The 25,527-nt window shown below is 49.0% G+C and overlaps 8 protein-coding genes across 8 annotated transcripts; 4 read left to right on the forward strand and 4 right to left on the reverse strand.

Moving 5' to 3' along the window:
- Window positions 1–680: 680 nt before the first annotated feature.
- On the forward strand, window positions 681–3,149 carry T069G_02600 (heterokaryon incompatibility protein (HET) domain-containing protein; the record flags this gene model as incomplete). Its single annotated transcript, XM_056169810.1, has 1 exon — window positions 681–3,149. The coding sequence occupies one exon, from the start codon at window positions 681–683 to the stop codon at window positions 3,147–3,149; it is 2,469 nt and encodes an 822-aa protein (XP_056030702.1).
- A 370-nt stretch (window positions 3,150–3,519) lies between these two features.
- On the reverse strand, window positions 3,520–4,530 carry T069G_02601 (short chain dehydrogenase domain-containing protein; the record flags this gene model as incomplete). Its single annotated transcript, XM_056169811.1, has 3 exons — window positions 3,520–3,570; window positions 3,658–4,010; window positions 4,092–4,530. 3 exons carry the CDS (start codon window positions 4,528–4,530, stop codon window positions 3,520–3,522), a joined length of 843 nt encoding a protein of 280 aa, XP_056030703.1.
- An 825-nt stretch (window positions 4,531–5,355) lies between these two features.
- Window positions 5,356–6,878, reverse strand: T069G_02602 (uncharacterized protein; the record flags this gene model as incomplete). Its single annotated transcript, XM_056169812.1, has 5 exons — window positions 5,356–5,821; window positions 5,884–5,979; window positions 6,044–6,491; window positions 6,558–6,614; window positions 6,674–6,878. 5 exons carry the CDS (start codon window positions 6,876–6,878, stop codon window positions 5,356–5,358), a joined length of 1,272 nt encoding a protein of 423 aa, XP_056030704.1.
- Window positions 6,879–8,852: 1,974 nt separating this feature from the next.
- T069G_02603 (cytochrome p450 domain-containing protein) lies at window positions 8,853–10,996 on the reverse strand (the record flags this gene model as incomplete). The annotated part of the gene is made up of 10 exons (XM_056169813.1): window positions 8,853–9,021; window positions 9,100–9,370; window positions 9,440–9,611; window positions 9,672–9,788; window positions 9,853–10,070; window positions 10,141–10,224; window positions 10,280–10,478; window positions 10,533–10,661; window positions 10,720–10,803; window positions 10,868–10,996. 10 exons carry the CDS (start codon window positions 10,994–10,996, stop codon window positions 8,853–8,855), a joined length of 1,572 nt encoding a protein of 523 aa, XP_056030705.1.
- Window positions 10,997–12,929: 1,933 nt separating this feature from the next.
- T069G_02604 (cytochrome p450 domain-containing protein) lies at window positions 12,930–14,693 on the forward strand (the record flags this gene model as incomplete). Its single annotated transcript, XM_056169814.1, has 5 exons — window positions 12,930–12,972; window positions 13,079–13,084; window positions 13,149–13,200; window positions 13,264–14,004; window positions 14,090–14,693. The coding sequence occupies 5 exons, from the start codon at window positions 12,930–12,932 to the stop codon at window positions 14,691–14,693; spliced, it is 1,446 nt and encodes a 481-aa protein (XP_056030706.1).
- A 515-nt stretch (window positions 14,694–15,208) lies between these two features.
- On the forward strand, window positions 15,209–16,811 carry T069G_02605 (ATPase family associated with various cellular activities (AAA) domain-containing protein; the record flags this gene model as incomplete). The annotated part of the gene is made up of 3 exons (XM_056169815.1): window positions 15,209–16,036; window positions 16,123–16,332; window positions 16,392–16,811. The coding sequence occupies 3 exons, from the start codon at window positions 15,209–15,211 to the stop codon at window positions 16,809–16,811; spliced, it is 1,458 nt and encodes a 485-aa protein (XP_056030707.1).
- Window positions 16,812–17,325: 514 nt separating this feature from the next.
- Window positions 17,326–20,550, reverse strand: T069G_02606 (uncharacterized protein; the record flags this gene model as incomplete). The annotated part of the gene is made up of 6 exons (XM_056169816.1): window positions 17,326–17,415; window positions 17,471–18,699; window positions 18,760–18,976; window positions 19,061–20,040; window positions 20,189–20,307; window positions 20,480–20,550. 6 exons carry the CDS (start codon window positions 20,548–20,550, stop codon window positions 17,326–17,328), a joined length of 2,706 nt encoding a protein of 901 aa, XP_056030708.1.
- A 1,776-nt stretch (window positions 20,551–22,326) lies between these two features.
- On the forward strand, window positions 22,327–23,877 carry T069G_02607 (amidohydrolase family domain-containing protein; the record flags this gene model as incomplete). The annotated part of the gene is made up of 3 exons (XM_056169817.1): window positions 22,327–22,710; window positions 22,848–23,518; window positions 23,619–23,877. 3 exons carry the CDS (start codon window positions 22,327–22,329, stop codon window positions 23,875–23,877), a joined length of 1,314 nt encoding a protein of 437 aa, XP_056030709.1.
- Between the last annotated feature and the right edge of the window lie 1,650 nt (window positions 23,878–25,527).

Here is a 25,527-nt window from a genome sequence, read left to right on the forward strand (position 1 = left end):
TCATAACATTGGCATATAATCTTTACCGCAAGGTCAATAAGAATTCATTTGGCAGCCTCTTGATATAATACACATCTGCCTAAAGCCCCTGTATCAGACTGATGGCGTGATAATAAATATGTAGTCGCAATATCAACCAACAGGATGTCGAGGAATTGGTGTTGGTCCCGTTGCATCGTGATGGTGCATGATGGGCTGCCGCCTTGCCTAGATTGAGGCTGAATCTATCAATTCGAGAGTTTCCCAAGGCGAGCATCCAGATCTTCGTTTACGCCTATAAAGTACTCATGCAAAAGTCGGATACCATATAGTGGTTACATGTATTCAAGTTCTGCATTAAGACTCTATATATGTTTAATCTCATATGCAACGACATTATTATTCATGCCTTTCAAAAAACTGCATTCGATTTACGCGCGCCGCAGAAGCATCCATATGGCCTCTTTCGTGGCCGCTGGCTGTGCTCAAGACCCCTGCAAGCCATCATCAGACTCTCCCAGAATGCCTTATAAGCCTCCCGCGCTATTACTGAGAACCACTCACACCACCGTCGCAATATCATCCCAGCCAAGACTTTGCGATAAAAAGCATGAGAGAATCCTCTTATTTCCGTTAGTTTTGAAATATGATCTTGTGATTAATTTATTTGCCTAACTTTCGATATTGTATAGCTTGAAGTTATGGATTCTAAAAGACGGCGCGACGACAACTCAGACGATGGCGAAACCGGCTCATCGAGCAGGCTTGATGCTAGAAATGGACATAAACGCCGGAAAACAAGCCAAGCGGTTAATCTCTGCGAGGAATGCAGACAACTCGACATCGACGGTCTCTTCCGCAAAGCTTCCGAAGACTTCAAAAGAGCCAGAAAAGGCCTAATCAAGCGCCCTTCAAAACTATACGGCGGGCGCAACGACGGTCCTTTATTCTACGGAGATGCTTTCTTTGCACATTCTTTCGGGAGTCGCTTATCGGCGAGAGCAACATGCCCTCTATGCCGCTTCTTTTGGTCCATGAGAATCCAACCGGATAAGCGTCATGCAAAATACAAGCTTCTTGGGTTTTGCAGCAGCGAGAGTTGGATATTTGGCCTCTCCGGATTGAAGAAGAGTCCAGCCTGGCACAATACGCGAGATACGGTCTGGATGGGCGTCGTGCCAGATGTTCCGTCTATACCACAGTCAGGTCATGGCGAGAATTGGCTGGATAAAGACATCCCAGCAGTTGGATCAATCTATCTTTTGCAGCCTGATAAGAACGAGGAGGAAATTCCTGCGTTATTAGAAGCACGGCATCTCAGTGACGCAGTCGATTTCACCGCTGCACAGGAGTGGTTCTCGTTCTGCCGAAAGTGGCATCTGAGCTCCTGCAGTCGACCCAACAAAGGTGATACCATTACTCGAGGATTTCGTGTAATTGACTGCGAGAAGAATCCACCGGTAGTAGTGGAAATGCCCTGGGGTGTTGAATATGCCGCACTCAGCTATGTATGGGGTCAGCGGCCGGAAGACTTGGTTGACTGGCCTGCAACAGTTCTCGATGCCGTTGCGGTGTCTCGTAAATTGGGATTGCGGTACTTGTGGGTTGATCGACTGTGCATCAACCAATCTGATCCTGTGGAAAAGGACTATCTCATATCCCGAATGACTACGATTTACGAATATGCTGAGCTTACCATTGTATCAGCTTCTGGGTCGGGAGCAAGCGATGGTCTCCCCGGGGTACGATCGACGCCTCGAGAAAGTCAGCCCAAGATTCTACTAGAGAGTGGGAGTCTTCTAGTGTCTGCACTCCAAGATCCCCGTCAAGAGATTCTGGCATCCGAATATTGGACGAGGGGATGGACATACCAGGAAGGTGTCTTGTCCAACCGGCGTCTAGTATTTACTGACCATCAAATGTATTGGGAGTGTCGTTGCATGGCTGCACATGAGAGTCTCCGGATGCCTTTGGAGCTACTTCACAGAAATCACATCTCTGAGACGAATGCTACGGATTCGCAGAGGAGAGAGATTTTACCTCAAATACCCAATGGACAACATATGGAGGACTATATTTTGGGAGGAATATTCAAGAGTGAGACGTCTGGTGGAGATTTGGAGATGGGCAGCCATCAACGAAACGTTATACAAACAGATGAATATCGGCTGGAATACGGATTTCCTGTGCCAGGCGAAGCCTCCACTGGCTCACAACTACGATCGTTGAATGACCATATCCGTGCTTTTTCTGCAAGAAAACTAAGTCATGGCGGAGATTCACTCAAGGCTTTCCTTGGTATCGCCGGCATGTACAGAGACAAGAGACTTTGTATATATCTTGGCATTCCCATGTGGACAAACGATATCTTAGTCGACCTCACGGGTTCTTACGTTACATTCGCCCTTTCAGTCTGCTCATGGTACCATCGCAGCGGTACAGAGCATCAAATGTTCATTTCAGAGCCCTGTATTCGCAGAACACACCTGCCATCCTGGACATGGGCAGGATGGCAAGGCACGGTATCATGGCGCGCTCCACCGTCGGACGAGCATAGTGTCTTTATGAATGATCTGATTACTGCAGAGCCACTACAGATTCACCTGGTATGGGCAGCAGATCTGTATCTAAGGTCATCATGTGAGCCAGTATGCTTACGATTGCTGAACTTGTACTCTACGGATGTACTAGAAGCAGAAGTTCCTACGCTGCTTGAAGTACGGAACCCCCTAGTATTGAAGTACTCGGTTAGACATGAAGTCAAGGGAAGCTGGGAATGGAGACGCTTAGCAGGCAGAGCAGGCGAAACACGCCGCTACCAAGCCGAACGACAAGAGTGGGATAAAAAATGGTACCGCATCGCCGGCAGGCTCGCCTTTGTAAGCATGTCCATTCCAATTACAGAAGAGGACTGGACTCGAAAGCACGACACAGGCGAACTCATCAGCGTGCTTATATTTGCTGCTCAACGGCCCCGTGCAGAGCATGGCCGGGCAAGGTTTTTGACGCTGCAGAGGGTTGAGTCTGATTCGTTTGAGACGAGGTGGGAGAGAGTTGGGACGCTGCAGCTTACAATTCCGGAGGTTGACTTGGATAAGTGCTTTACGAATGAGGAGTTTCTGAGGAGGATTCCTGTGAGGGAGTGGAGAGGTGCAATTGTCATTCAGTAAGATATTAACTGTAAGGAGAACAAGCATTGCGAAACACTTGATCTTATAATGGGCGATGTTCTAAATTTAGCGAGAGGATGCTAATGTCCATGGCAAAGAGCTCAGAGGGATATGGGCTTTAATGTCATATAGAGAGCGGTATTGATGAATGATCATGACTTGTAGAGAACTGTCAATCTATTACTCTGTACTTTGAACCTCCCTCTACCGGTTTCTAGGAAAGAGATTGAACTTCTTTGCACTGAATTGTAATTGCGTGAAGCTGCTTGAATGAGAAGCTCATGCCCATCATCAAGAGTTCATTATTAGAATTGCGGATTTTCGGTTTCACAACCTCTACGGCACTTCTCACCATTTGTTAGACCTTAGCTCAGGCCTTGGCAAGCTCATCCAAACCTTGGTCCTGCGACATCATCATATCCTGAAGCAGTAGACTATATTAGTATGCGGCCAGATTCGATCGACTCATCCCATTCAAGGTGGTATATAAAAAAAAGAAAATGCTTACAAGTACCGATACTGGTAGCCACCTTGTCACAAACCGGATGATGCCACTATACGATCCTCTCCATACTATTCCGTTTCTATTACTCGCCACGATATCTGGCACGATAGAATTGACGAGCTCCTGAGCAGACCCTCCTTTGGGGCCGAGCTCATTCTTGGCCCACTTGGTGATTGTTTCGAGGATTTTGGAATAGTAAGATGTTTCGGGAAGCTCAGGTATCGGCTCATTAGCGTGAAATGGCGTGGCAACGGTACCGAGCAAGATGGTCACAACGCTCACGCCAAAGGGGGAAAGTTCCAAGCGAAGAGTCTCGGAGATGCTGTTGATAGCAGCTTTGGAGGACGCATAAGTTCCTGTAAGAAGCTTCTGCGTTAATCACGGTGATTCTCGCCACACAACGCAATGACAGCTGCACTGGATCAAATCACACTTACCAATCCACGGGGTATTGACTACTGAGCCCACGGAGCTCATGTTAACCACTCGGCCTTTGCTTTTGATCAATTGCGGAGCAAATGCTTGAACAGTTCTCACCACCCCCCAGACGTTCGCATTATATAGGTTTTGCGCCTTGTCAATGTCCACGTCCAGAATTGGCATCGTGTATCCGAACCCTGCGTTGTTCACCAACACGTCCAGACAGTGTCCTGCCTCCTCGACTGCCTTTGCGGCCTCTACAACAGACTCTTTGGATGAGACATCGAGGGCTATTACAGACACGTTGGGGAGGCTTCTGAGCTCAAAGGGGATTTTGGACGTGTCGCGTGCAGTCGCAAAGATATGGTGTTGTTGTTTTGCGAGTGTGAGGGCGAGGACGGCACCGATGCCGTCGGCGGAGCAGCCAGTGATGAGGATTGTCTGGCTTTTGGCCATTTCTATGCAACAATGGCTAAAGACAAATGAGAGAGATATACTACATCCGAAAGGAGAATGAAGAGAGGTCACGTCGGGAGGGGGGCAGCGATTCAACAAGTACGGGATTTTCAGCCTTCAATCCTTCCGCTTTCTTGTCACATTCGCTGCAGTTGTTACAATAATAGCAACAGGAATGCTTTTTGGCTATAAAAAGTTCCTCTACCGAACGTTGGTTCGCAACGTGTGCTAACCAAATCTCGTCCACGCCGTGTAATTCCCCTCATTTGTTTGGCATCTAGCGGCTTGATTTCGTGGCTGTCGACAGGGTTGAGAGCTTCTCCGCAATTAAAATTGGGCTTGACTTCATCGTGAGCCTGAAGGATTCGTAGGAGCATGTACATACAGGCATTCACGCAACTTGTGTGTGAAGTCAAGATGGACACGGTCAACGAGGCAGATCTAGTAACAGCCCCATGTCGGCACACATCCCAATCGCCTGCAATAAACAATTACTACGGTGACATGAACATCAACCAGGTTCACGGGAGTCTCGAAGAGGATCATAATCTCCGTCTTGTGCGTGCTTTAGGCCTTGGATGAGAATCGACTTGGAGATGGCCCCGCATGTGCAAACCAGAACCAACAACAGAAGACCCTTGACGATAAGGATCGACTCGGTTTGTCATCCTCAACTTGCAAATAATAGCTCTTATTATAGTATCTAGCTCAATCCAGAATCTCGCTTTCTTATGACATTTTAAAAGTGATTGAGCATATAGAGGAAAGGGAAAGAAAGAAAACGACAAAGAAGAGAGATTTTTGAGTCGCAATATTCAGCCGCTTCTAAACCACATGCTCAGGATGAACCTCCTGCGTGATATCAATGTTTCGGACAATTCCATTCGCGCCAGTATTTGCCGATTCCGGCGTTTCATTCTCTTCTTTGGTGCCGCCGTGAATATGAACTACTCGTGATGAATAGCTGCTCGCATCGTAACTGCCAGAGCCCTGTCCGTGAGATACAAAGTGCTTGAGATTTCCCTCTGAAGCAACCTCGTTTTCATAAGTCGACTCTTTGGAGTTTTCTGTGTTGAGATAGTCTTGAGCAAGTCGGGGGCCGCCACAATGTCTGTTGCCGTCTTTCTCGACGTCCTTGCCGCCTCTTCCATCACCACGTCTGCCGCTGCGTCTGCGGTGGATTCTGGATATAAACGCCTTCCATACACGAGTTTCTGCAATATGCTTCTTGCACATGTTCTTGAAAGCAGGTACACAGCAGACCACTAAAGCGACATTATTTTCGACGATGCTGTGCAGAAACACTTGTTAGATGGGATTATTGGCGTTACTTGCTGGCGCTGCACTACTTACATGCAAATAAACAGCTGAGTCTCGAGCCAAGTGAGGTCTGGTGTGCCTAGCAACTTGATGCGGCCATAAAGTGCGATGACACTGGCGATAACTCCCCTGTTGCCTCCATGTTAGCACATACACGTGTACTCGCTAGCGACAATCATGGTTGAGCACCTACATCAAGGCAGTGAAGAAGACGGCGCACAAAGCGATGCGTCTTCTAAGGGGCATGTTAAGTTTCCATAATACCGGCAGTGGTAGTATGAAGATGGCTATATCGATGACGACGGCCAATGAACCCTGAACCGGTCCGAAGTAGATGATCTTTCCGGGATTACCGCTCGTCAAAAGATCTATCCACGTCTCACCAGGTCGTGGGCATGCAAAGGCAATCTCAAGAATCGAGTTGGTCCAGTAGGTGAGAGTGAGGACGACCATTAGAATATAGACAGTTATTCGAATAGTCCTATTTGCAGAGAATATTTGAAGGTAGAGCAGCAAGATGGCAGCTTTGGCGAAGAAGATGGCGGGCCCGAGCAGCATGCCAAATGAAAAGATAAGCTTCAAGTATGTTGCAGTGTACCAACATATGGGCACATTCCATTGGTGCCGTGAATACCGAGCAACTAGTGTAATTAAGATGAGCATTTACGGGCAAAAGCTGCATTCGAGGGTTTGTTGATGCAACATACCTGACAGAATAAGCCCTGTATAGGCCGCATTGAGAACGCAGGCGATGATGGCAAAGTCTGTGTGAAGATGGTCAGTTTGCATATTATCGTTGCCATTGCTCGGTCCTACAACTTACAATCTGCCAATTTCAAGTCCCTCCAGTTCATCCATAACCTCGCAGCAATGAATATTGTCGACCAGGTGAGCATGACCGCCGATACTGCGATGAGAGCTGGCGCAAGTGATTCAGGATCGACGAAGTTAGGAACAACACCGGGAGGAGGCATCGCTGCAGGGAGCTGGCAGAGATCTGTGCCTGGGGGTATAGTGAGACTGCTCATTTTGTCTGCAGCTTGTTTTTTTTTTCCTTTTTGCTTTTCTTATCCTTCTTTTCCCTTATTCTCCAGCTACCAGTCGAGGCTTCATGAGAGAGGCGGTCTTCCGCTTGTTGGCCGCTGTCGTGAAGGTACAATAGTAGATATCAATTATATAAAGGAGCAAATATAATCGGTGGGTTGATCGGCTAATTCATCTCAAGAACCAGACGATGCCAGCAGGAGAATATATTGCAATTATATCCAAGACGATAATGAGATGATTGAGGATGAATAGAGCGAATATAATAGACATGCAGTCAAGTCGCTCCTCTAGGACCGACCCATTGAGATTCCATCCTTTTAAATCTCCAAAGGGCATCAGTTAGTCTTTGAAGAGCTACAGCTGCTGAACCAAAAAGGTATGAATGAAGAGCTAAAAAATAGCATTGGTGTTGGTTCGATAACAGTGTGGAAGGCGCTTTACGCATTAGTCGATTTAGCCACTCTCGAGATCTCCGAGAGCGTCTGTATTCAGGATTACATGTATTTATTGATAGAAATCAGTTGAAGTGCTTGATATCGGTAGCGATTGAACTCCCAAACTTCGCGGTGATGCATGGAGATTTGTATCGTGTTCTTCTTTTACGGTCCACCAGCAAATGTTTTGAGAGTTTCATCACATCGAGCAGCCAAGATGTGAATCTTCAACCTGCCTAGCGCGATCTACTAAAGGCTTCTCATTGTGCTCCATCTCCCTTCTTCGCACGTTGGTGTTGGTGGCTTGGCAAGCTGGAGCGGGGGAATGAATGGGCATGTTCCGGATTGGAGAAGATGTGGCCAAAGTCAAACCAGGAAAACAGCCAGTGCGTAGAGGCTCTAAGGGTATCCTGAATCAAAGCTGAAAATGAATCGCAAAAGTATATGAGTGCAAAGAAGATTACTGTCCCTCGTGTAGGCCATAGCCGTGTTGCTAGGAGCTGAAGTTATATACACCAGACTTTTTTCTATATCCCCGAGTCATAACAGCAAGGAATACAATTTATTCGTCCAAACACGATACGTTGAGTTTGAATTTCAACGTTGGACGATCCGCAGAGCCTTGTCCATAGCATCAAATCAGGTATCAAACTAACATGAATGCTCCATATATGATCGTAGGGCGTACGAATTACACATCAGAAACAGCTTCAAGCACAGACCTTGCTGCAGATTCTCCAGCCGGCACACCGGATACGACTTGCTAGTCCAACTAGTTCAACACCAAGCTGATTCAATTAGCAAGGTCACGCCGTACGTGACGGGGGCATGAACCAGATAGATTCCCGCAACCTAGACGCCTCCAATACGAGAAGAATAGAAATGAATACAAGCCCCTCACATATTCATGCAGGCGACTGTGACTATGGGATTGGCTTCAGCCAGCCGTGGCGCAGCGCTCCAAAGGTAATCGATCTGTTTAGTGGCACTAGTGTTGCATTAGGCCCCTCCCGTGGCCACTTGTTGCACATTTGTTGCCTCACTGGCTCATTTTCGTCGTTCTAATGGTCAGGGAGATGCTCGGCAGCGGTGGATGAGATCTTCTTCAGAGAGGGGGGCACGGATACTAAGACAGAACCTGCGTGTAAGTCCAGTCTGTGCACATGTGTGCCGGAGTACCCCGGCGAATCAGATCTCATGCATCTGAGTGAGGCTGACATGAGCATGAGATTCGAAAAATGGGCATGGTCTGTATAGATCGTCGAGACCGTAGTCGCAGAAGCTTGATTTTGCAAGCGGCTATTAGGGGAGGGCCGAAGACAGGATGAATTGAAGAAAGAATCATATCGTTACAAAGAAAGTGATATATGACAATATCATTATTTTACTAATGTGCTAGATCAAAGCATATTTGACAACAGAAATCCAATAGCCCACTCAATAAGAGAGTTCACAACGCGCATGAGTGAGCACCTGGTACCAGATATAGTAACAGCGCAGTAAAACAAATTACTTTTGCTACTAAAGATGTTTTTTGCGAAACATGATGATGGTGCTGCTCCGGGGCACGATGCTCGACCTCCAGGTCATAGATCTTGGTGCTTCAGGCTCAAGTATCTTGCACTCCCAGTCTTCCAAGATGCGGATCAAGATGAGTTTAGTCACTAGCGAGGCATAGAATCGGCCGGGACTGTTTTTGCAGATCATTATCCATTAGTACAATACAACGCCTCAGCCGCTCTCTTTGAGCAGATCATCCTTGGCTCACCAAACCGCATTGCCAAGTCCCCAAATTGGCCAATCAAGAGTGGCATCGGTAAACTTGGACTCCTTCCGGTCAGACATGTTGATGGGTTGCTTTTGATGATGGAGTTGGGCGTTGTCATGCGCGAATCTGAAGCCATCAAAAGTCTGCGGGTCTCTGTATCGCGTGCTGTCTTGCATCATGGCTCGCTGGGGGATACATGCCCAATCGCCCTTGTTGAGGGATGAGCCATCTTGGAAGATATACGGAACGAGAGCCTTGCGCCGGCACGTAACTAAGGGTACCGTAAGTCAGTATTCTTAAAGATAGGCGTCGTCTTATAATAGTAATGCAGCTAACTTACTGGCATCGAAGTTGCTGTTGCGAACTGATTCCTTGATGAAGCTGTCAAGCAGCGGCAGTCTTTCAACATCTCTTGGAGAATCCTCCGCGTGAAAGCAGTCTCGAATCTCTATAGCCAATGGCTCAACGTATTCGGGATGTAGACATAAATCTTGAATCGCATATGTCGACGTCTGATCAACAATGTTAGCATACTACAACGATGTGGTATAAGAGGCGGACGTTTTTCATACCATGGCCAATTGATGCACCGATCCAAACCAAACCGCCATAATCTCGCCCACCATTTTCGCAGGCGTCCAGGGGTTTTTGCGAGGCGAGTTGTCAATCAACCATTGCATACAATCCATCTAGGCTGTGTCAGCTATACACACGGAGTCACGTACGAATTAGCTTGGCAATTCGTCAACGTACAGGTGTAGCCTCGTTGGACTGAAGTCCTCTAATTGCGAGTCGCTGCTCAATAATTGGCACCAGGTAGCGGTAGAGTGTTGTCGCGGCTTTGTGTCGATTGGTGGCGATGGATGCCACCAGTGGCCGCATGAATTCCGGAGTGATACGCAAAAACTCAGCCGCAAAGGCCACGTCTTGAGGGAAATCCAAGGCGGCAGAGGTAAATTCCGTGTTTTGGGCTATTCTCATGCAGCAATCGTTAGTGTAGCTACTTCTTCAAAGGATATTGAGAAGAAAGGGGGGTCGTACAGAGTTCTTCACCAAAGAAGATGAAGCAGTTGACTCTAGTAACGAGTGTCTTCATCAAAGGGAAAATTTTGGCATGCGCAAACCCTTTAGAAATTATGTTAGGAAGATCGCCCAGTGTAATTGAAACACGTCAGGATACAGTTGGCTTCAATACCGTCTGATTGCACGTCTCTCAGCCCAGTCAACAGAGCATTCTTCACTATCCCCTCTAGATGAGGTTGGAATTTCGGGAGGTGAGAAGTAAGAAGGCTTCGAAGGGCACGGACATATCCCGTGCCTTCAATTCCACGATGGTCTTGCACCTCAAAACCACACATCGTGTAGTTAGGTTGTAGGATCTGCTTCTTCGTTAGGTGTGCAGGCGGTCGTGTGTTTATTATGGCATCGTATACCTCTTTAGCTACGGCATGTAGCGATAAGTGTTGGGATGGCGCATTTATGAGCTCCTTGATAAGACTGGTGGACGTGATGAAAAGATAGTCATTAGATGGAGTGGAAACTTTGAAGGGTTTCCCTTGAGCCTATCCAATGTCAGATTCGCTGGTGAATGTTACATGTGCCAACTTGTACGCCTCTTACCCGATTATATGCACGATCGATGAGCTCGGGTCCTGAGAAAAGATACAAAACGCCGTGAATACGTCGGACCAAGAATGAAGTTGCCTACATTTCCATGATCCAGTAAAGTCAGCATCCACGAATCACGGAATCCCACATGCTAACTGACCGTTCTGACTCGGTGAAACTGAGCCACAAGCAGGGCTGCAACTAAAAATGTGACTCCAAGTAGCTTCTCCTTGTATATCACTAGGGCAGCCAACTTAAACGAAAGAACGGTATCTGTAATGACGGACATTTTGTCGCTTCGATCTTTTGGAGGAGCTCAGGAATAGTATATGGGTGGTTCAAGAACTTTTAGAAGGAGAAGATATAACAAAGATTATTGGAGTTCAGGCACGGCTTTAATGGGAAGCCCTCTATTTTAGATGATTGAGCCTCCTTATAAATATTGCGACCTATTGGGCGCATATTTCCAGGGTTACGCCTTGGTATACAGCCATTCTTCACGTCTCTATGAGCAAACTCGGTTTTCAACACTACAAGGAGCTTCTACTTCACATTCACATACGTACAAAGCCCCTATTAGGGGACAGTTTGCTTCACTACCCTGTTCCCATCCCACAGCCCTGTTACTGATAGTGCGAAGTAGAGAGACAGGCATTACAATCCGTTCAGCCCCAACTGATAGATCAGTTCATATGAAACTAGCCGAGCTATGCTCGCATCACGGTTTATAGATAGGTGTTATTTTAGGCCACACGATAAATACGTTCTATACATGCTTTATATGTACATTGCCTGTTACAATACTATGCATTTCCACAGTTGTTGAATGTTCTCACAAGTCGCCCACTCTCCTCACCTATTGTCCTCCAAACGTCTCTTCAAAGCCTATCATTTTCCCCCGCAAAGCACGTACCCCGCGAGCACGGCCCAAGTTCATCGGCTGATGTTGTGACACCGGTAATTGTACCCCTGGAAATCTCAGAAAGAGGCTGCATAAGTGCCGGCTGCGTACGGCGTTGTTAGACTCACATACCATCAGATCGTAAACGGCCAAGGAAATTCGAGGCGCAGCTCCTTACCACGCATATATCTTAATATGCAATCATCCCTTTATGATTTGCGGCTGAGAGAGGGGAGTGGCGGGCAAGGATCCTAGTCGTGAGTCTTGGGGGAATGCCCCAACAGAAGATAAAAGGGATATCTGCTACAAATCTGCTGGGTATCTTGCTGGCATGATAAATGGCTGTTCAATCGGTATAAAAGTTTCCAAATATAGTTATCAGCTAAATGAGCAGCCCAATAGACTCCCACTCTCTTCTTCTTCTTCCTAGCATAACAAGGATGGAAAAACATATAATATCGATTCTCAGTGCCATAAGAATGACTTCAATTGCTGCCAAGAAGGGATGAAAATATGAAAAGAGATAACATCTTCCTCAAGTGCATCCGGGAGGTTTCGTCCGAGGCAGGGGTTATGAAGTTGCTATTGGCCAGCCCTGTCTGTTTGCTCGGGCACAGCCGAGCGGCTGAGATGACATCCGGCCCCTGTTCAACAAACAACAAACACCACTAACCGGGTAGCTGGGTCAATCACAGGGTAGCTGCCTGGTATAAGTGCCTATAGTTTGGAAATTAGAGGGTGATAGTGGCGTTGGGGCGCTCTGTCACCAAGGAGCCGGTTGTTTCTGATGGTGGCCCGGCCCGAGCTCCCGACAGGTAAATTCGGATTCCTTATAGGCCAGATATCGGAAAGGATTCTAAGTCTGCTATCATTATAGTGGACTAAAATATAATTTTGCCTAAGGTCCTGGGGAGAAAAGCGTAATGGAGTATATGCCATACTTCTTGTACAGGTCTTGGCATATGGCACCCTGACAATCCGCCTGAGAATAAGTAATCATATAAGTATGCATACATGCCTGGCTATAAATCGCACGCATCATCATATATCTGATGAGTATTAGATCTGCTGTAAGCCACATAAGTGTTCTCTTTCCCTCATTTATTCTAAGCGACAGTTATCTCCTCTTCTTCTGTTACTGCGTGTATTTCTCAAGCCCCAGTCCATCATGTTACTCATGATACTAGCTTGGCAGGTGATATTGGCTTTTGATGTTCTTCTGGAGAACTCCCGAGACAATTTATTCCTAGTTGTAAGCGCCGTCGCGTTATTGTCTGGATGGCTTGTTTGGAGACTTTGGAGATTCACTGTCTTTCCTCAAATGTACCCGGACGATCCGCAAGAATTGCCGTATTGCATTCCTAGTAAGTCAATTTGAAACCTTAAATACCACTCCTTCTTTCTTCATTTTAATCCTGTCATTTCTTCTGTGTCTTCTAAGAAGAACACATTTGCTAATACTCTTCTCAGTTTTGGGTAAGCTGCGCAAATTGATAACTAGAGACAGGCTTCAGAAACTGTTGACACAATTCATCTTTAGGTCATGCGCCGGCGTTCTTCAACAACTCCAATACCCTGTTAACTAAAGCTAGGTAAGAAATTATAATTCACATCATTTCTACCACACATCAAGCTAAGCACTACCTCTCTCAAAGGGCCTATTTCAGCAACACCAACGAGCCGTTTGCTTTGACAATCGCCGGATCGAAGATATATGTTATTACAAAGCCGAAAGACGTCGCCAGCGCATACCGAAATACAGAGACCCTATCTTTCAATGAGTTTGTCCAGGCTTTGATGCGCGCTTGGGGGAACACTGAGTCCTGCATCCAGGCAATGTACACACCACTGCCAAAGGACAAGGGAGGCTTTGCGAACCCCCAAGGAAAGCCGTTGGCGACGCTGGCGCGGCAAATACATATTCACCAGCTGTTTCCCGGAGAAGGGCTGGATTTCCTTGAGAATTCTTTCCTAGAGTGGTTTGATGTGCGCATGAATATTGGAAAGTTACATACAGTCTGTCCCTATGCCGTCAGGTCGACCGACGTCGACATTGTGCTCCCTCTCATGGAGTGGTGTTCCGATTTCTTCACTCGTGCTGGGCAGAGGGCATATTTCGGAGATGAGCTTGACCAAATTGATGCTACGCTTGCCAAAGAATTTGTCATTTATGACGAGCTTAGTTGGCAAGTTCTCTACCAGTATCCCGATTTCTTCACCAGAGAGATGAAGCGGTCCAAAGACATCATTCAGCGCGCGTTGAAAAAGTACATCCAACTGCCCCAAAGTCAGAGATCTGGCGAGGCTTGGTTTACTAAAGTCATGGAGAATGAGATGCGGGCTTTAGATATCAGTGAGGATAACATTGCAACCATGTTCATGGCTATATACTGGGCGTACGTCTGCTATCCAACCTTCTTTTCTATTCCCCTCTGTAACAACTCCATCCAAATCTCGTTTCAGGACTAACATGCATCATAGAATCAATACGAGCACGCGTAAAGCCGCCTTTTGGTTACTCACGTACGTCCTCCACGCTCCCTCGCTCATCAACGTGATCCGCGAGGAAACAAAAGCTGCTTTCAGTGAAGACGGCAAAATCAATTTAGAGCATTTGCATAATCAATGTCCCCAGCTCAACGCCATGTGGAATGAAACCATCCGCATGTCCTCCTACGCAGCCTCCGTACGCTTCATCACCGAAGACACCATCATCGGAGGCAAAGTCTTGCGCAAAGGCAACAGGCTTATGATACCGTTCCGCCAGCTGCACTTTGACCGGGGTGTCTTTGGTGAGACAGCGGATTCGTTTGATCACGAGCGTTTCCTGAAGAAGGCGACCGTGACGCAAAGCAACAACTGGAGACCCTTTGGAGGCGGAAATACAATGTGTCCCGGAAGGCATATGGCGAAGAGATCCGTCTTGTTGTTTGTTGCTATGCTGCTTCATAGGTTTGATGTCGAGATGCATGGCTATCAGCCTATTCCAGCGGCAGAAGAGGGCAAGCCGGTGCTTGGCATCATGTCGATCAAGGGCACTGATGATCTGAGAGTGAGACTGACCACGAGAAAGGCAAAGGCATAAGATACAAAGTCATGTTGAACGATTTTAAAATGTCTTATCGATCTTTTGGTGGAATTGGATAGGAGAGAAGCTTTAGTGAGAGACAATGTAGCTAGATGAAGTAGATGTGAATTTGTTGGTTACGAGTATAGATAATAGGGCGTGTGAGTGAGACATGCATGTGCTGCTGTTACACCGCGTGTTCACATGTCAAGAAGTGCATCATCAGTAGTAGAACTACTAACTCAATCCCAATTGAATCCGTATTAAATACATTGAGCGATTGATTCTGCATCAACACGGATATGCTTTTATCAGTTGTCGTCTGTGATGCGATTTCTAATACCATGCACCAACTCGTATTCCCCAACCACCTTGATGGTACGTAAACAAATGAGGCTGGTGCATCAATCCTTGTCTGGCACCAAACGTATGTCATCATCGCTCCTCTCACCGTCGGACTTCCTGACTTGGCCATCTCTACACTTTTCAACCCAAACAGAGACATCATCATCTCATCAATCGAGCCAAAAACCATGGACAGCGCTGCACGTAGAAATCGAGACCCTCTGGAGTCTATGGACGCCCACGAGAGCCACGACGAAACCACCCGCCAATTCTTCTCCCACACAAGCGCCAAGCGTGTCAACACCGACGCCGCCATCGCAAAGGCCCTACGCCAACAATATCCCAATCTCTCCGTCTCCATCGCCCCGGCAGACTCATGCAATCTGCTCGCCTACGCATCGGGCGGCCACGCCTCATTCACGCCCGTCGGCAGCGACGACGACTCCCACGTCCCGTCCTCGCTGTCGTGGAAAATCTACGTCCCGCCCTCGAGGCGCATGGATGGCGACCTCGGCGTCATTGCAAAGGACGTCTTGTTCGAAAAGTACCTGTTCCAATGGAAGGACAAGGACTTCATCGTGTACCTCGTCAGCGGCCGCGACGGAACCAGCGCCTATCCCCAACTCACAAACTTCTTCGTGCTCTCCACGCGCGAGGAGCTGGCCGAGCAGCTGATTCTCGCTGCTGGGCGGTGGACCAGCGAGCTGCACGAGGAGATTTGGGTGTTTGACGGCGGCTACTGGTCCAAGAGCGCGGAGCTGTACCAGAGCGCGATGAAGTCGTCGTGGGAGAATGTCATTCTGGACGAGGACATGAAGAAGGCTCTCATCGAGGACCACATGTCCTTCTTCCGGTCGAGGGCTACGTATGCTCGGCTCAAGGTGCCGTGGAAGCGAGGCATCATTTACTACGGCCCGCCTGGAAACGGCAAGACGATTTCTATCAAGGCTACCATGAATATGCTTTACCATCTGAAGCAGCCCGTGACGACCTTGTATGTGAGGTCTCTGAAGTCGGTATGTTGTCGCCCTATATGCTTGCTCCGTTAAAGTCGAGTCGCTTTCATATGGAAACCTGGCTAATGAAAGTATTTGTAACACAGTTCATGGGACCAGAGAGAAGCATTGCCCTTGTTTTTGCAAAGGCAAGGGAGTTTGCACCCTGCTATCTCGTCTTTGAAGACCTCGACACCATTGTCACCGACGACGTTCGAAGCTATTTCCTAAACGAAGTAGATGGTCTAAAGAGCAATGACGGTATCTTCATGATCGGAAGCACCAACCATCTCGAACGATTAGATCCAGGCATCTCTGTAAGTCGCCCCTAAAACGCCGCAGCATCATTTCATCGTATCTAACGCATCCATCTTAGAAACGCCCTTCGCGCTTTGACAGGAAATACCTCTTCCCAGACCCAGACTTTGACCAACGCGTCGCCTACTGCCAGTTCTGGCAGAAGAAGCTCGCCGACAACAAGTCCATCAGCTTTCCCGACAAGCTCTGCACCGCCATTGCAGAAATCACAAACGACTTTAGTTTTGCTTACATGCAGGAGGCTTTTGTGGCCGCGCTGCTTGCCATTGCTCGCAATGAGCAGCCTGGCGACGGCGAGGATAACGACGCGGAGGACGACGCCATGGTTATGACGATGGATTTGGCGGACAACGAGTGGGTCAAGGTGCTTGATCGGCCGGTGGAGGAGAGCCCGGAGCTGGATGAGCTGGCACTCTGGGTCGAGATCAAGAAGCAGGTTGCCATTCTGCGCGAGGGGATGGAAGAGAAGACTGCATGAGCCTGCTTTTGGGTGTTTGCAAATAAGGGGTTCAAGAAGGAAATCATGACGGAACAGAATGTTAATATCATGTTATGGATCAAGCGTATCGCAATAAGTTAAGAGAAAGATATAATCCTACTTTCTTCGTTCAATTTGCCCTAGTATACATCAACCAATAGCTAAAGGCGTGAGAGTACATGTAAAGTGATCATAACTAATAAATACATAGAATCATAAGTCTTGCTGCTCCTCAGGTATCCAATATGAATCAGCGAATAAACCAAAAAACGAAAGATGAGCTGGCGAATTAATGTTTGGAACTACAACCCGGATTTAAACCCGTTACCAAGACAGACAAGCAGACGTCAATGTAAAATAGCCCGTAATGGGGGATATCCCATGGAAAGCAATGCCAGGCAAGTATCAGCAGGAACATAGCTCAATGCAAATAATATCCATCTTCATCAAGTTTGAAACCTGTTTATGGATTAGCGTCCCCTCATCCCGATTTAAGTAGTCACAGTAGTGGTCCTTACATTTCAGGGGAATTCGTTATCTCCTCGAATGTTTGCAAGATATCGAATCCCATGGCTACCAGGGGCTCAAAAGCATCATCGACAACCTACATCATGTTAATATTTCAAAGAAACAAGTCAAAAGAATCGAGGGAAACGTACCCAGCTTAAAACCGACTTGGTTGCTTTGTGGCCCTTGTTCTGTCGAAGGCCCATCAAAGCAAGGCCCTGCAGCACCAAAGTCGAAAGAGGAGCCGGAGGAACAATTGGGGCCAAGAGACCGCCAATGTCTTGACCGAGAGACACCAACGGGGGGACATATCTGGCGAGGGGGCTATTTGGCCTGCAAATGATGATGGTTCCCAGCAGATTTCCTCCTGCATCTTTAGCTCGCACAATGCCACATGCCTTGCTCTCTTCCAACGCGGTTCGGTAGAGCTCGAGAACTTCCGGGTTTGCGTGGGTTCGTACATGATGCATCACCGTGTCTCCACTTTCAACGCCGTAGATCAGGTCAAAGCTAATGTTGGCTCGCTGGATGCTTTGCGAAAGTCCCTCGGGAGCATACCACGCACTCAAATCTTGAATAACCATGTTTGTGAGTCTTCGTGGGAACTGAGTGTCCCACCCACTGTTGCTGAACCATTCCTTTGTCGTCGTCACTTCGATATCGAGAGGGATTCCGAGGAATAGAGCAGGAAAGCTTGATCCTAGCTGTACTTTCTTGATGCCTCTCTGCTGCGTTAAGCTCCTCAGTGCTCGGCGATGAAGAGATCGTCCAATCGACAGATTCCGTTTGGTTGGGTCCACAATGAGGGCTCCAAGGATGCCGACATTTTGGATGAAATATGTAGCAACGAAGCCGTAAAGGGCCTGTGTGCTACTGTTTCGCACCACGAAATGGGTCTCTATTATGTTCGGGTTGTCAAGGACAAAGGTATCTGAGGTAGTGGTCTGCAGATACCGGAAATCCTGGTCGCTAGCCCTGTGCACCGCCCGGATAAGGTCGTTCAGGCCTTTTCGATCCCGATTGCTATCAAACTCTTCCACCAGCCAATGCTGTCGAGACTTGAGAACTTTCTTGCTCTTTCGAAGGGTTCCCGGCATGGTGCCAACCGGGTTGCTGTCTCCGACCAGGGCTCGGACGAGGGCAGCCATGGCATTCTCCGTAAAGTCGTATGTGCAAATGTAAGTACCTATGGATTTATCCATGGCGAAGTCGTATGGAGAGCTCACGGCAACGACAATGAGCTGTTTCTTTTGCCCTCTGCTACGAAGCATAGAGCACATCATGTCAACATGTTTGGTAAATCCGGCCTGATAGAGATTTCGGTTTGCATCTGCCGTAAAAATGATGATGCAAGATGCCCTGTTGATAAGGTTTTCATGAACTACAGAATAGAGTTAGTGAATGCCTTGGAAATCCTTCCTGCCATCAGCATATTTCTTACCTGGCCTGACTCCGTTGGCTGTGTAGCTTGTGTGTAGAAGCTTCTCATTACGATACCTTGCAAGCGTTTTGCCAAATTCTCGGAAAACTCCTTCGCCGCTCATGATGGCGCTTCTTTCTCGAATTTGATGACTCCATCTATCGTGCATAGTGTGGATCATAGAGGCATCATTCTTTGACTCGAGCAAGCTCTTAGTCAAAGAGGAGGCCGGCAGTGGCTTGACCAAGGGGGTCAGCAAGAGGAGCTCCTCGCCGGGATGCATTGAGAGAGAAAGGGGCAGCAGCTTCTCTTTATCCCGTACAATAGTGATGGAATCATCATAAGCTCGCCGAGATAAGGCAAGATGAGAAGGGCGAATCTGTGAAAGTAGATTTATGCCGGGAGGGTTTAGTGCTTTTGCCCAGGAAGTGCAGGTCGACTTTAGATGAAAAATTCTTCTCAGGGAGGTAAATATCCTCTCCTTTGTAATGATGCCGTTCTCGTAGCCCAGCTTGAGACCTTTGATAGCTTCCAACTGAACGTCGTAGGCTCGGCAGAGCAGCACGATATCGCATCCTGCCTCCACAGCCATGACAACACCGTTCTGAACTCCAAGATCTTGGCTTAGTGCCTCCATCTCAAGGCACTCTGAGATGGCAACGCCTTTAAATCCGAGTTCGTTTCGGAGAAGGTCGTCGACAACCTGATCAGACAGACAGGCATGGCTGACATTCATGGAGGGGTTAGAGATGCCACATCCGCCAATGAACATGCCGTCGAGCTTCCCAGAGGAGATGGCGTTTCGAAAGGGCACCAAAGCGCTGAGGCTCAGCTCTTCTAGCGTCTGAGTAATGATGGGTACGTCAAGATTGGAGCCAAGAAAGTCGAGGTTTCCATAGGATGGGAAGTGTTTTCCACAAGAGGCCACGCCAGCGTCACGAATTCCACTCAAAGCTGCCAGTCCATACTGAGATACTTCTTGGGGGTCATCGCCAGAGGCTCGCACTCCAATAACTTGATAGCGCGCATTGTTAAGAACGTCCAAGACCGGACCCAGCATGAGGTTGACACCACAAGCTGCGATTTCGGTGGCGGTTGCCTTGTTGACTTCATACGACAACTCAAGGCTGCCAGTGGCCGCAATGGCCATGGCGCTGGGGAACTGGCAGACATAATCCTCGTCGAACAGACTGTTGACGCCGCCATTTTCTTGATCTACGGCAATGAGGAGCGGCTGTGGGTGACCGGAGTTCTTGGCAATCATCTGAAGCTCTTGAACGAGCATTGCAGTGTGATGCGCCGCTAATTGGCCAGTTAGCAAGATGCCCGGATCCACCACAAGACCTCTATGTAAGTGCGCAAGTAGGAATACGAGTAGGGGTATTAAGAATACCAGGCCCATAGAACACATGAGGATAATATGTTGTTGAAGGGAGGGGGAATCACGTACATTTCAGGTTCTTGGCCGTCAGAATGATGGAGCCGAGATGGTGGTCCTCAATGAGGCTTCTGATTTGGGGCGTAACTTGGGTGCCATCCCAGCCCATGAGCAGCATCTGCCCTATCGCCCTATATCAAGTAAACCATGTCAATCATAGTCATTGCAACTAGCAAGCCAGTAACATGTATAGACTCTAAGCAGCCAAAATAGACAGCTACAGCAGCAGCATCGCATCACTGAAGCCGGTAGAAGGGATAGATAGAGGGACAGTCGCAAAAGATCAACAGCAGAGCCACGTACCAATCAAGATTCTGCCATAGCGGATCCAGCTCAAACTTGTCGGCAGAAGAGCCGCTGATGGAGTTGGCCATTGTGGATGAGACGCGAGCCTGTCATCAAAATCACCTCCAGGACATGGCAAGCGAAGCACCGGCGGCGCTGGTGGGCGCAAGGCGAGTTCGAGTCGAGTCGAGTCGAGGAAGCTTAACTGGAGAGAGTCTCACGACAAGTGACGGCCCGGGAGTGGGCTTGTCTGGCTATCCTCGTACGGGGATCACACAACACGCAAAGGGCATTCGCTACGTCTCAGCTGAAAGGCCCATGTCTCGAGCATCGCTCATGACATGAGGCCGCCGCGGTTGGAAATCCGGCTTAATGTCGGCTAATCAGGAGATAAACTCGGCGGGGGGCGCCTCACGGGATTCGGAAGTTCAAGGCTCTAGACTTGACTATCAAGATTAGTCGTCAGTAGACCGGGGGGTCTGCTATTGGTAAACGGCTGTCTGCAGTCTTGGGAACACAGTGGCAACACAGGTAGTGGCGTTACCGAGTTCGACGGTAGTACAAGACAAGCCAAAGTGTTGAGCTGATGCCCTCAACTCGTCCTCAATGAAGAATTCACTACATGCACTACAGGTAACTAAGCCTTGGCGGCTCGGCGGAGTCGCTGCTCATCAACGGTGCTCCGATTCCAGCGGCCGATTCCAGTTCCAGCGGCTCCTCCAGGATTGGCTTCAGCGCGTGTTCCCCAAAGTGGGCTGTTGCCGCACCGTACCGTTTGAGTACATTCGCATGTACCGCAGTATCGTATCGTGCCCTTTGCCTTTAGCGCATTGCAAGTCAACGTTACATGCCAGCCCAGGCTTTTGATCGCCACCCGCACTGCGTTTGTGCCCGTTCCAGCAGCCACTGTAAGTTGGGCCACCTCAGGTAGCAGCGGAACTGGGTACATGTGCATACAACGGCATCTTGTTAGAGTGCTAGCATCTGCAATAATTCGCCGTAGCCAAAATGGATGTCGACGACGTTAGTTATGCACGATAAATGAAGAAAATGGACTCGAGCTTTTTACAAGGACACTGTAAATCATCAAGTCTTTTTTTTTGAATCCAGAATCTAGAGATTAAAAAAATGAAGGCATTCAGCCTGTAATAAGCGGCCTTCGGGAGAAAGGCAAAAGACACACGTCAAAACCAAATAGCTCTCAACCCATTTCCTAGCACCACGCCCTATCAAAGCGCCACTCACTTTGAGACAATCCAGTCCATCTCTCTTCTGCACGTCATAGCCCAAGTACAGCCCATGTACTCCCATAACTCACCAGATCTTGCGTGCAACAGCAGCTCTGGGCCCCCCGTCCAGACTCCAGCCGGGCAAGCTCCACCGCGAAGGCACATGGCACCGTGACTTCAACGGATAGGCGAGGATTTTTTTTCTCTCAGTCTGCTGCTTGCTCCATAACCTAGGCGCTTGCTACCATCGGACGCTAATCGGCGTTCAGGTTTCGAACTCTATGTACTTACTCGGCCGGATCAAGGGAGTGAGACCAAAGGCGTGAGGCGTGAGGCGTGAGGCGTGTGGTTCTCAACTGGTGTGTGGTGTTTGTAAATGCCGTATATACATGTACCGGCCTTGCTCTCGGGCGTTGAAGCTGCTTCCTGTTCTGCTATGGAGCCAGTATCAAACGGTGCCGGGACAAGCAGCCCGAGTCTTTCTTCTCCCAGAGCGCTCTTTCTTGAATCTTTGTTTCCACCACATCCTCCGTGAAGCCCGAGAAAAAACATCTCTAGCATCAGAAGATCCTATAAAAGAACAAAAAGACTTATACAAAAAATCATTTGCTCACAAAGGGGAGCGCCGGAGCAAACATGCCCATAGCACTGTCCCCTCCCTTCCGGCCAAGAAATGGCTTGACCAAGTTCACCAACTGCCGCCTCCTGCGCGGCGATAAGCTGGTCGAGGAGGATCTCTGGGTCAGCTCGCTGTCCGGCAAGGTTGTCAACAGTCAGGCTGCCTTTTTCGACGACCTCGTCCTCCCCGACCAGACCATCGACCTCGGCGGCCGCATCATCTCGCCGGGCATGATCGATGTGCAGCTCAACGGCGCGTTCGGCTTCAACTTCTCGACGCTGCTCGATGACATGTCACAGTATGGCAAAAAGGTCAAGGAGGTGCAGAAGTTGCTGGTGCAGACGGGCGTCACATCGTACAATCCCACCATCACCAGCCAGAGGCCAGAACTATACCAGAAGGTGGGTCACCATGCATATATTCCTGTGTTCTATAATTATGTTCATTCTCATTTTCATTTGTGGTGGGGTGGTTTACCTCAACCTTGTGTTATTTATTAGCTTGCGCATGAACTGACTCTGGTGGCATTTTCATGTAGGCTCTTCCGTTCCTGGGACCGTCAGGGCACTTGCAGGAGGCCGAAGATGGGGCCGAGTCGCTCGGCGCTCACTGCGAGGGGCCGTTCCTCAGCCCGACCAAGAATGGCGTGCACAACGTCGACGTGTTGATAGAGGCGCAGACGTACGAGGATCTCGAGGCGTGCTACGGCAAGCACAATCTCACGCCTCGCGCCGAGGGCGAAAAGATCCCCATCAAGTACATCACGGCGGCGCCGGAGCGCGGCCAGATGATGAAGCTGATTCCGGAGCTCACGGCAAAGGGCATCATCTACTCGGTGGGACACTCCGAGGCGACGTACGAAGAGGCGTCCAAGGCCGTGGGCCAGGGCGCGACAATGATTACGCACCTGTTCAACGCCATGCGTCCTCTGCATCATCGAAACCCAGGCATCTTCGGCGTCCTAGGTATCGCCGAGAGCCTGCCGCGGCCGTATTTTGGCATCATCGCCGACGGCATCCACTTACACCCAACCACCATCAAGATCGCCTTCAACTCACATCCCGACGGATTCATTCTCGTCACCGACGCCATGCACCTTGTCGGACTGCCTGACGGCGCATACCCGTGGACCAACGGTGACACGACGTGTAATATCGTCAAGGTGGGATCCAAGCTGCTCCTGGAGAACTCGGACACCATTGCCGGCAGGTAAGCTCACTCTTATTTTCTTTTGCCACTTCTTCGCCCCCAGCAGTTATCGCAGCACGTACACCGCAGGATATGCTAACATTAGAATCAACCCGCCCAGTTCCATCACCCTCCTCGAATGCGTCAACAACTTCCTGCAGTGGACAGGCACCGGAATTCCACACGCGCTCAAGGCTGTGACGGCGACCCCCGCTGCCATGCTGGGCTTACAGGGAGTCAAAGGATCGCTTGACGCTGGTGCTGACGCTGACCTGGTCATCTTTTCAGAGGCGAAGACGCCCGGCCAGCCCAGCACTCTGGTATTGGACGAAGTGTGGAAGTTTGGCACCAGAGTTCACCGCGTTATCCACAATTTGTAGAGGGAAAAGGAAGGTCAATTGATGGAATACTAATTTTGTCAATCCATTGACCGGATTGACGCCGACGGAAGACTGATGAATGAATGAACGAGTCAATGCATCTGACAGCTGCAGGAATTTAACACACAACAATAAGCATAACACCAAAACCAAAACCAAAAGGGACAAAGTTTTTTTTTTATAACTTCTATAGATTGGGGGCTGTTTTTCTTGGAAATTGCAGGGCGTCATTAGCAAATCCGTGTTAGGCAAAGAACATTAAAATATCCTTGATATGAGTAAACACAAATGAGAAGATCTGGGGGCGAAAGTCTGAGCTGCGATTGGAGATTGGAGCATACGATTGGAGCACCGCTTTGTGCAAACTTAAGGAGGAGGCCCGTTCGGGTGCTCGTGCCTGGGAATGGACACGTCAGGTATTACTCGTCGGGTTTTCAAACCATGATACGATGTGCACAGCTTTTCCGTGCCAAGTGAGCTTAAATTACCGAGCCGACCCTCCGTCAGCTTTCTGCTTCAATGCCGCCGGATGGATCCTTGCTGCTTGTCTCTGACAGCTCTGGAAATTGCAAATTGCACGTGCGATCCTGTGACGCTGCGCGAGTTGGCTCATGACCGCTTGGCGGCATTTGTGGAGGAGGCCAGTTGTTTCTGTTAGCAAACAAATCGCACAAAGTACCTACACGCACGTCCGGGCCAAGCATCAATAGCATCGGACACCTCCTCTTTGGCAGGGCCTGCCCATGGGGAAAATGGCGCCAGACGATGGATGATACCGGACATGGAGTGACTGAGGCGAGTGCCGACCAACCGTAGGTTCTGGCTAGTGCGCGTCCCGTCTTTGCAACCGACCCCGGACTTTTGATGAGAAGAGCTGAGCGGATTCCAGGAGTCGAAGTGGCAAGGCATGGGTACATGTACTTTAGGCGTCGGGGGGGGTTGGAGGGCACATGTCGCACGTTCGAGAGTCGAGTTTCGGTGAGGAGATTGAGGTTTACAAAATCAAGTTGACGGTGACAAACAGATATGGAATAGGAGGAGATAGAATGCACGTGGGTTCAATTATTAAAGAGATAGATATCTGATAGCACCTTAGCTTCAAGATAGCTGGAAGTGCCTATCTGCTTTGACAGCGACAATCAGACGGCAGGCAAAGATAGCAGTGGATACGGCACAGCTCTGAGCCAGAGATAGCTGCGCTGATCGAGAGATAACGGACGGAGTGACAGTGTCAAATCACGCAGCAGCGATAGGGCTGATTTGATTGATGCCATTGATCGGAACGTTCCAGCCAGAAACTGGCCATCAGGAACTGCCATGGTCCCCACGATGCTCCCAGCGTTCGATGCAATGCAATCACTTCCAGATGGATGTCACCAAGAGCAACCTCAAGATGGACACAAGACAACCTCCTCACTTGTCCCTGCAGTGCGACCGGCTCTAGTGGCCTTTGGGGCATCTCATAGCGGGCAGCCCCGCTGAACCATGGCGCTGCACGCGTTTTACCCCAAAGTCCCCGGCTTCTCACTTGGCTCTAGAGCGTCCTTCGGAGGGTCTCGAGACGCCAGCCCGCGTGCAGCTCCACGCTCCACTGCCCAGGGCCGGCCCAATGGCGATGGACGGTTGTCAAAGAGTCTGGCCGCGGGCATT

Source organism: Trichoderma breve, chromosome 2 (genome assembly GCF_028502605.1).
Source record: "Trichoderma breve strain T069 chromosome 2, whole genome shotgun sequence".
NCBI classification, from domain to species: domain Eukaryota; kingdom Fungi; phylum Ascomycota; class Sordariomycetes; order Hypocreales; family Hypocreaceae; genus Trichoderma; species Trichoderma breve.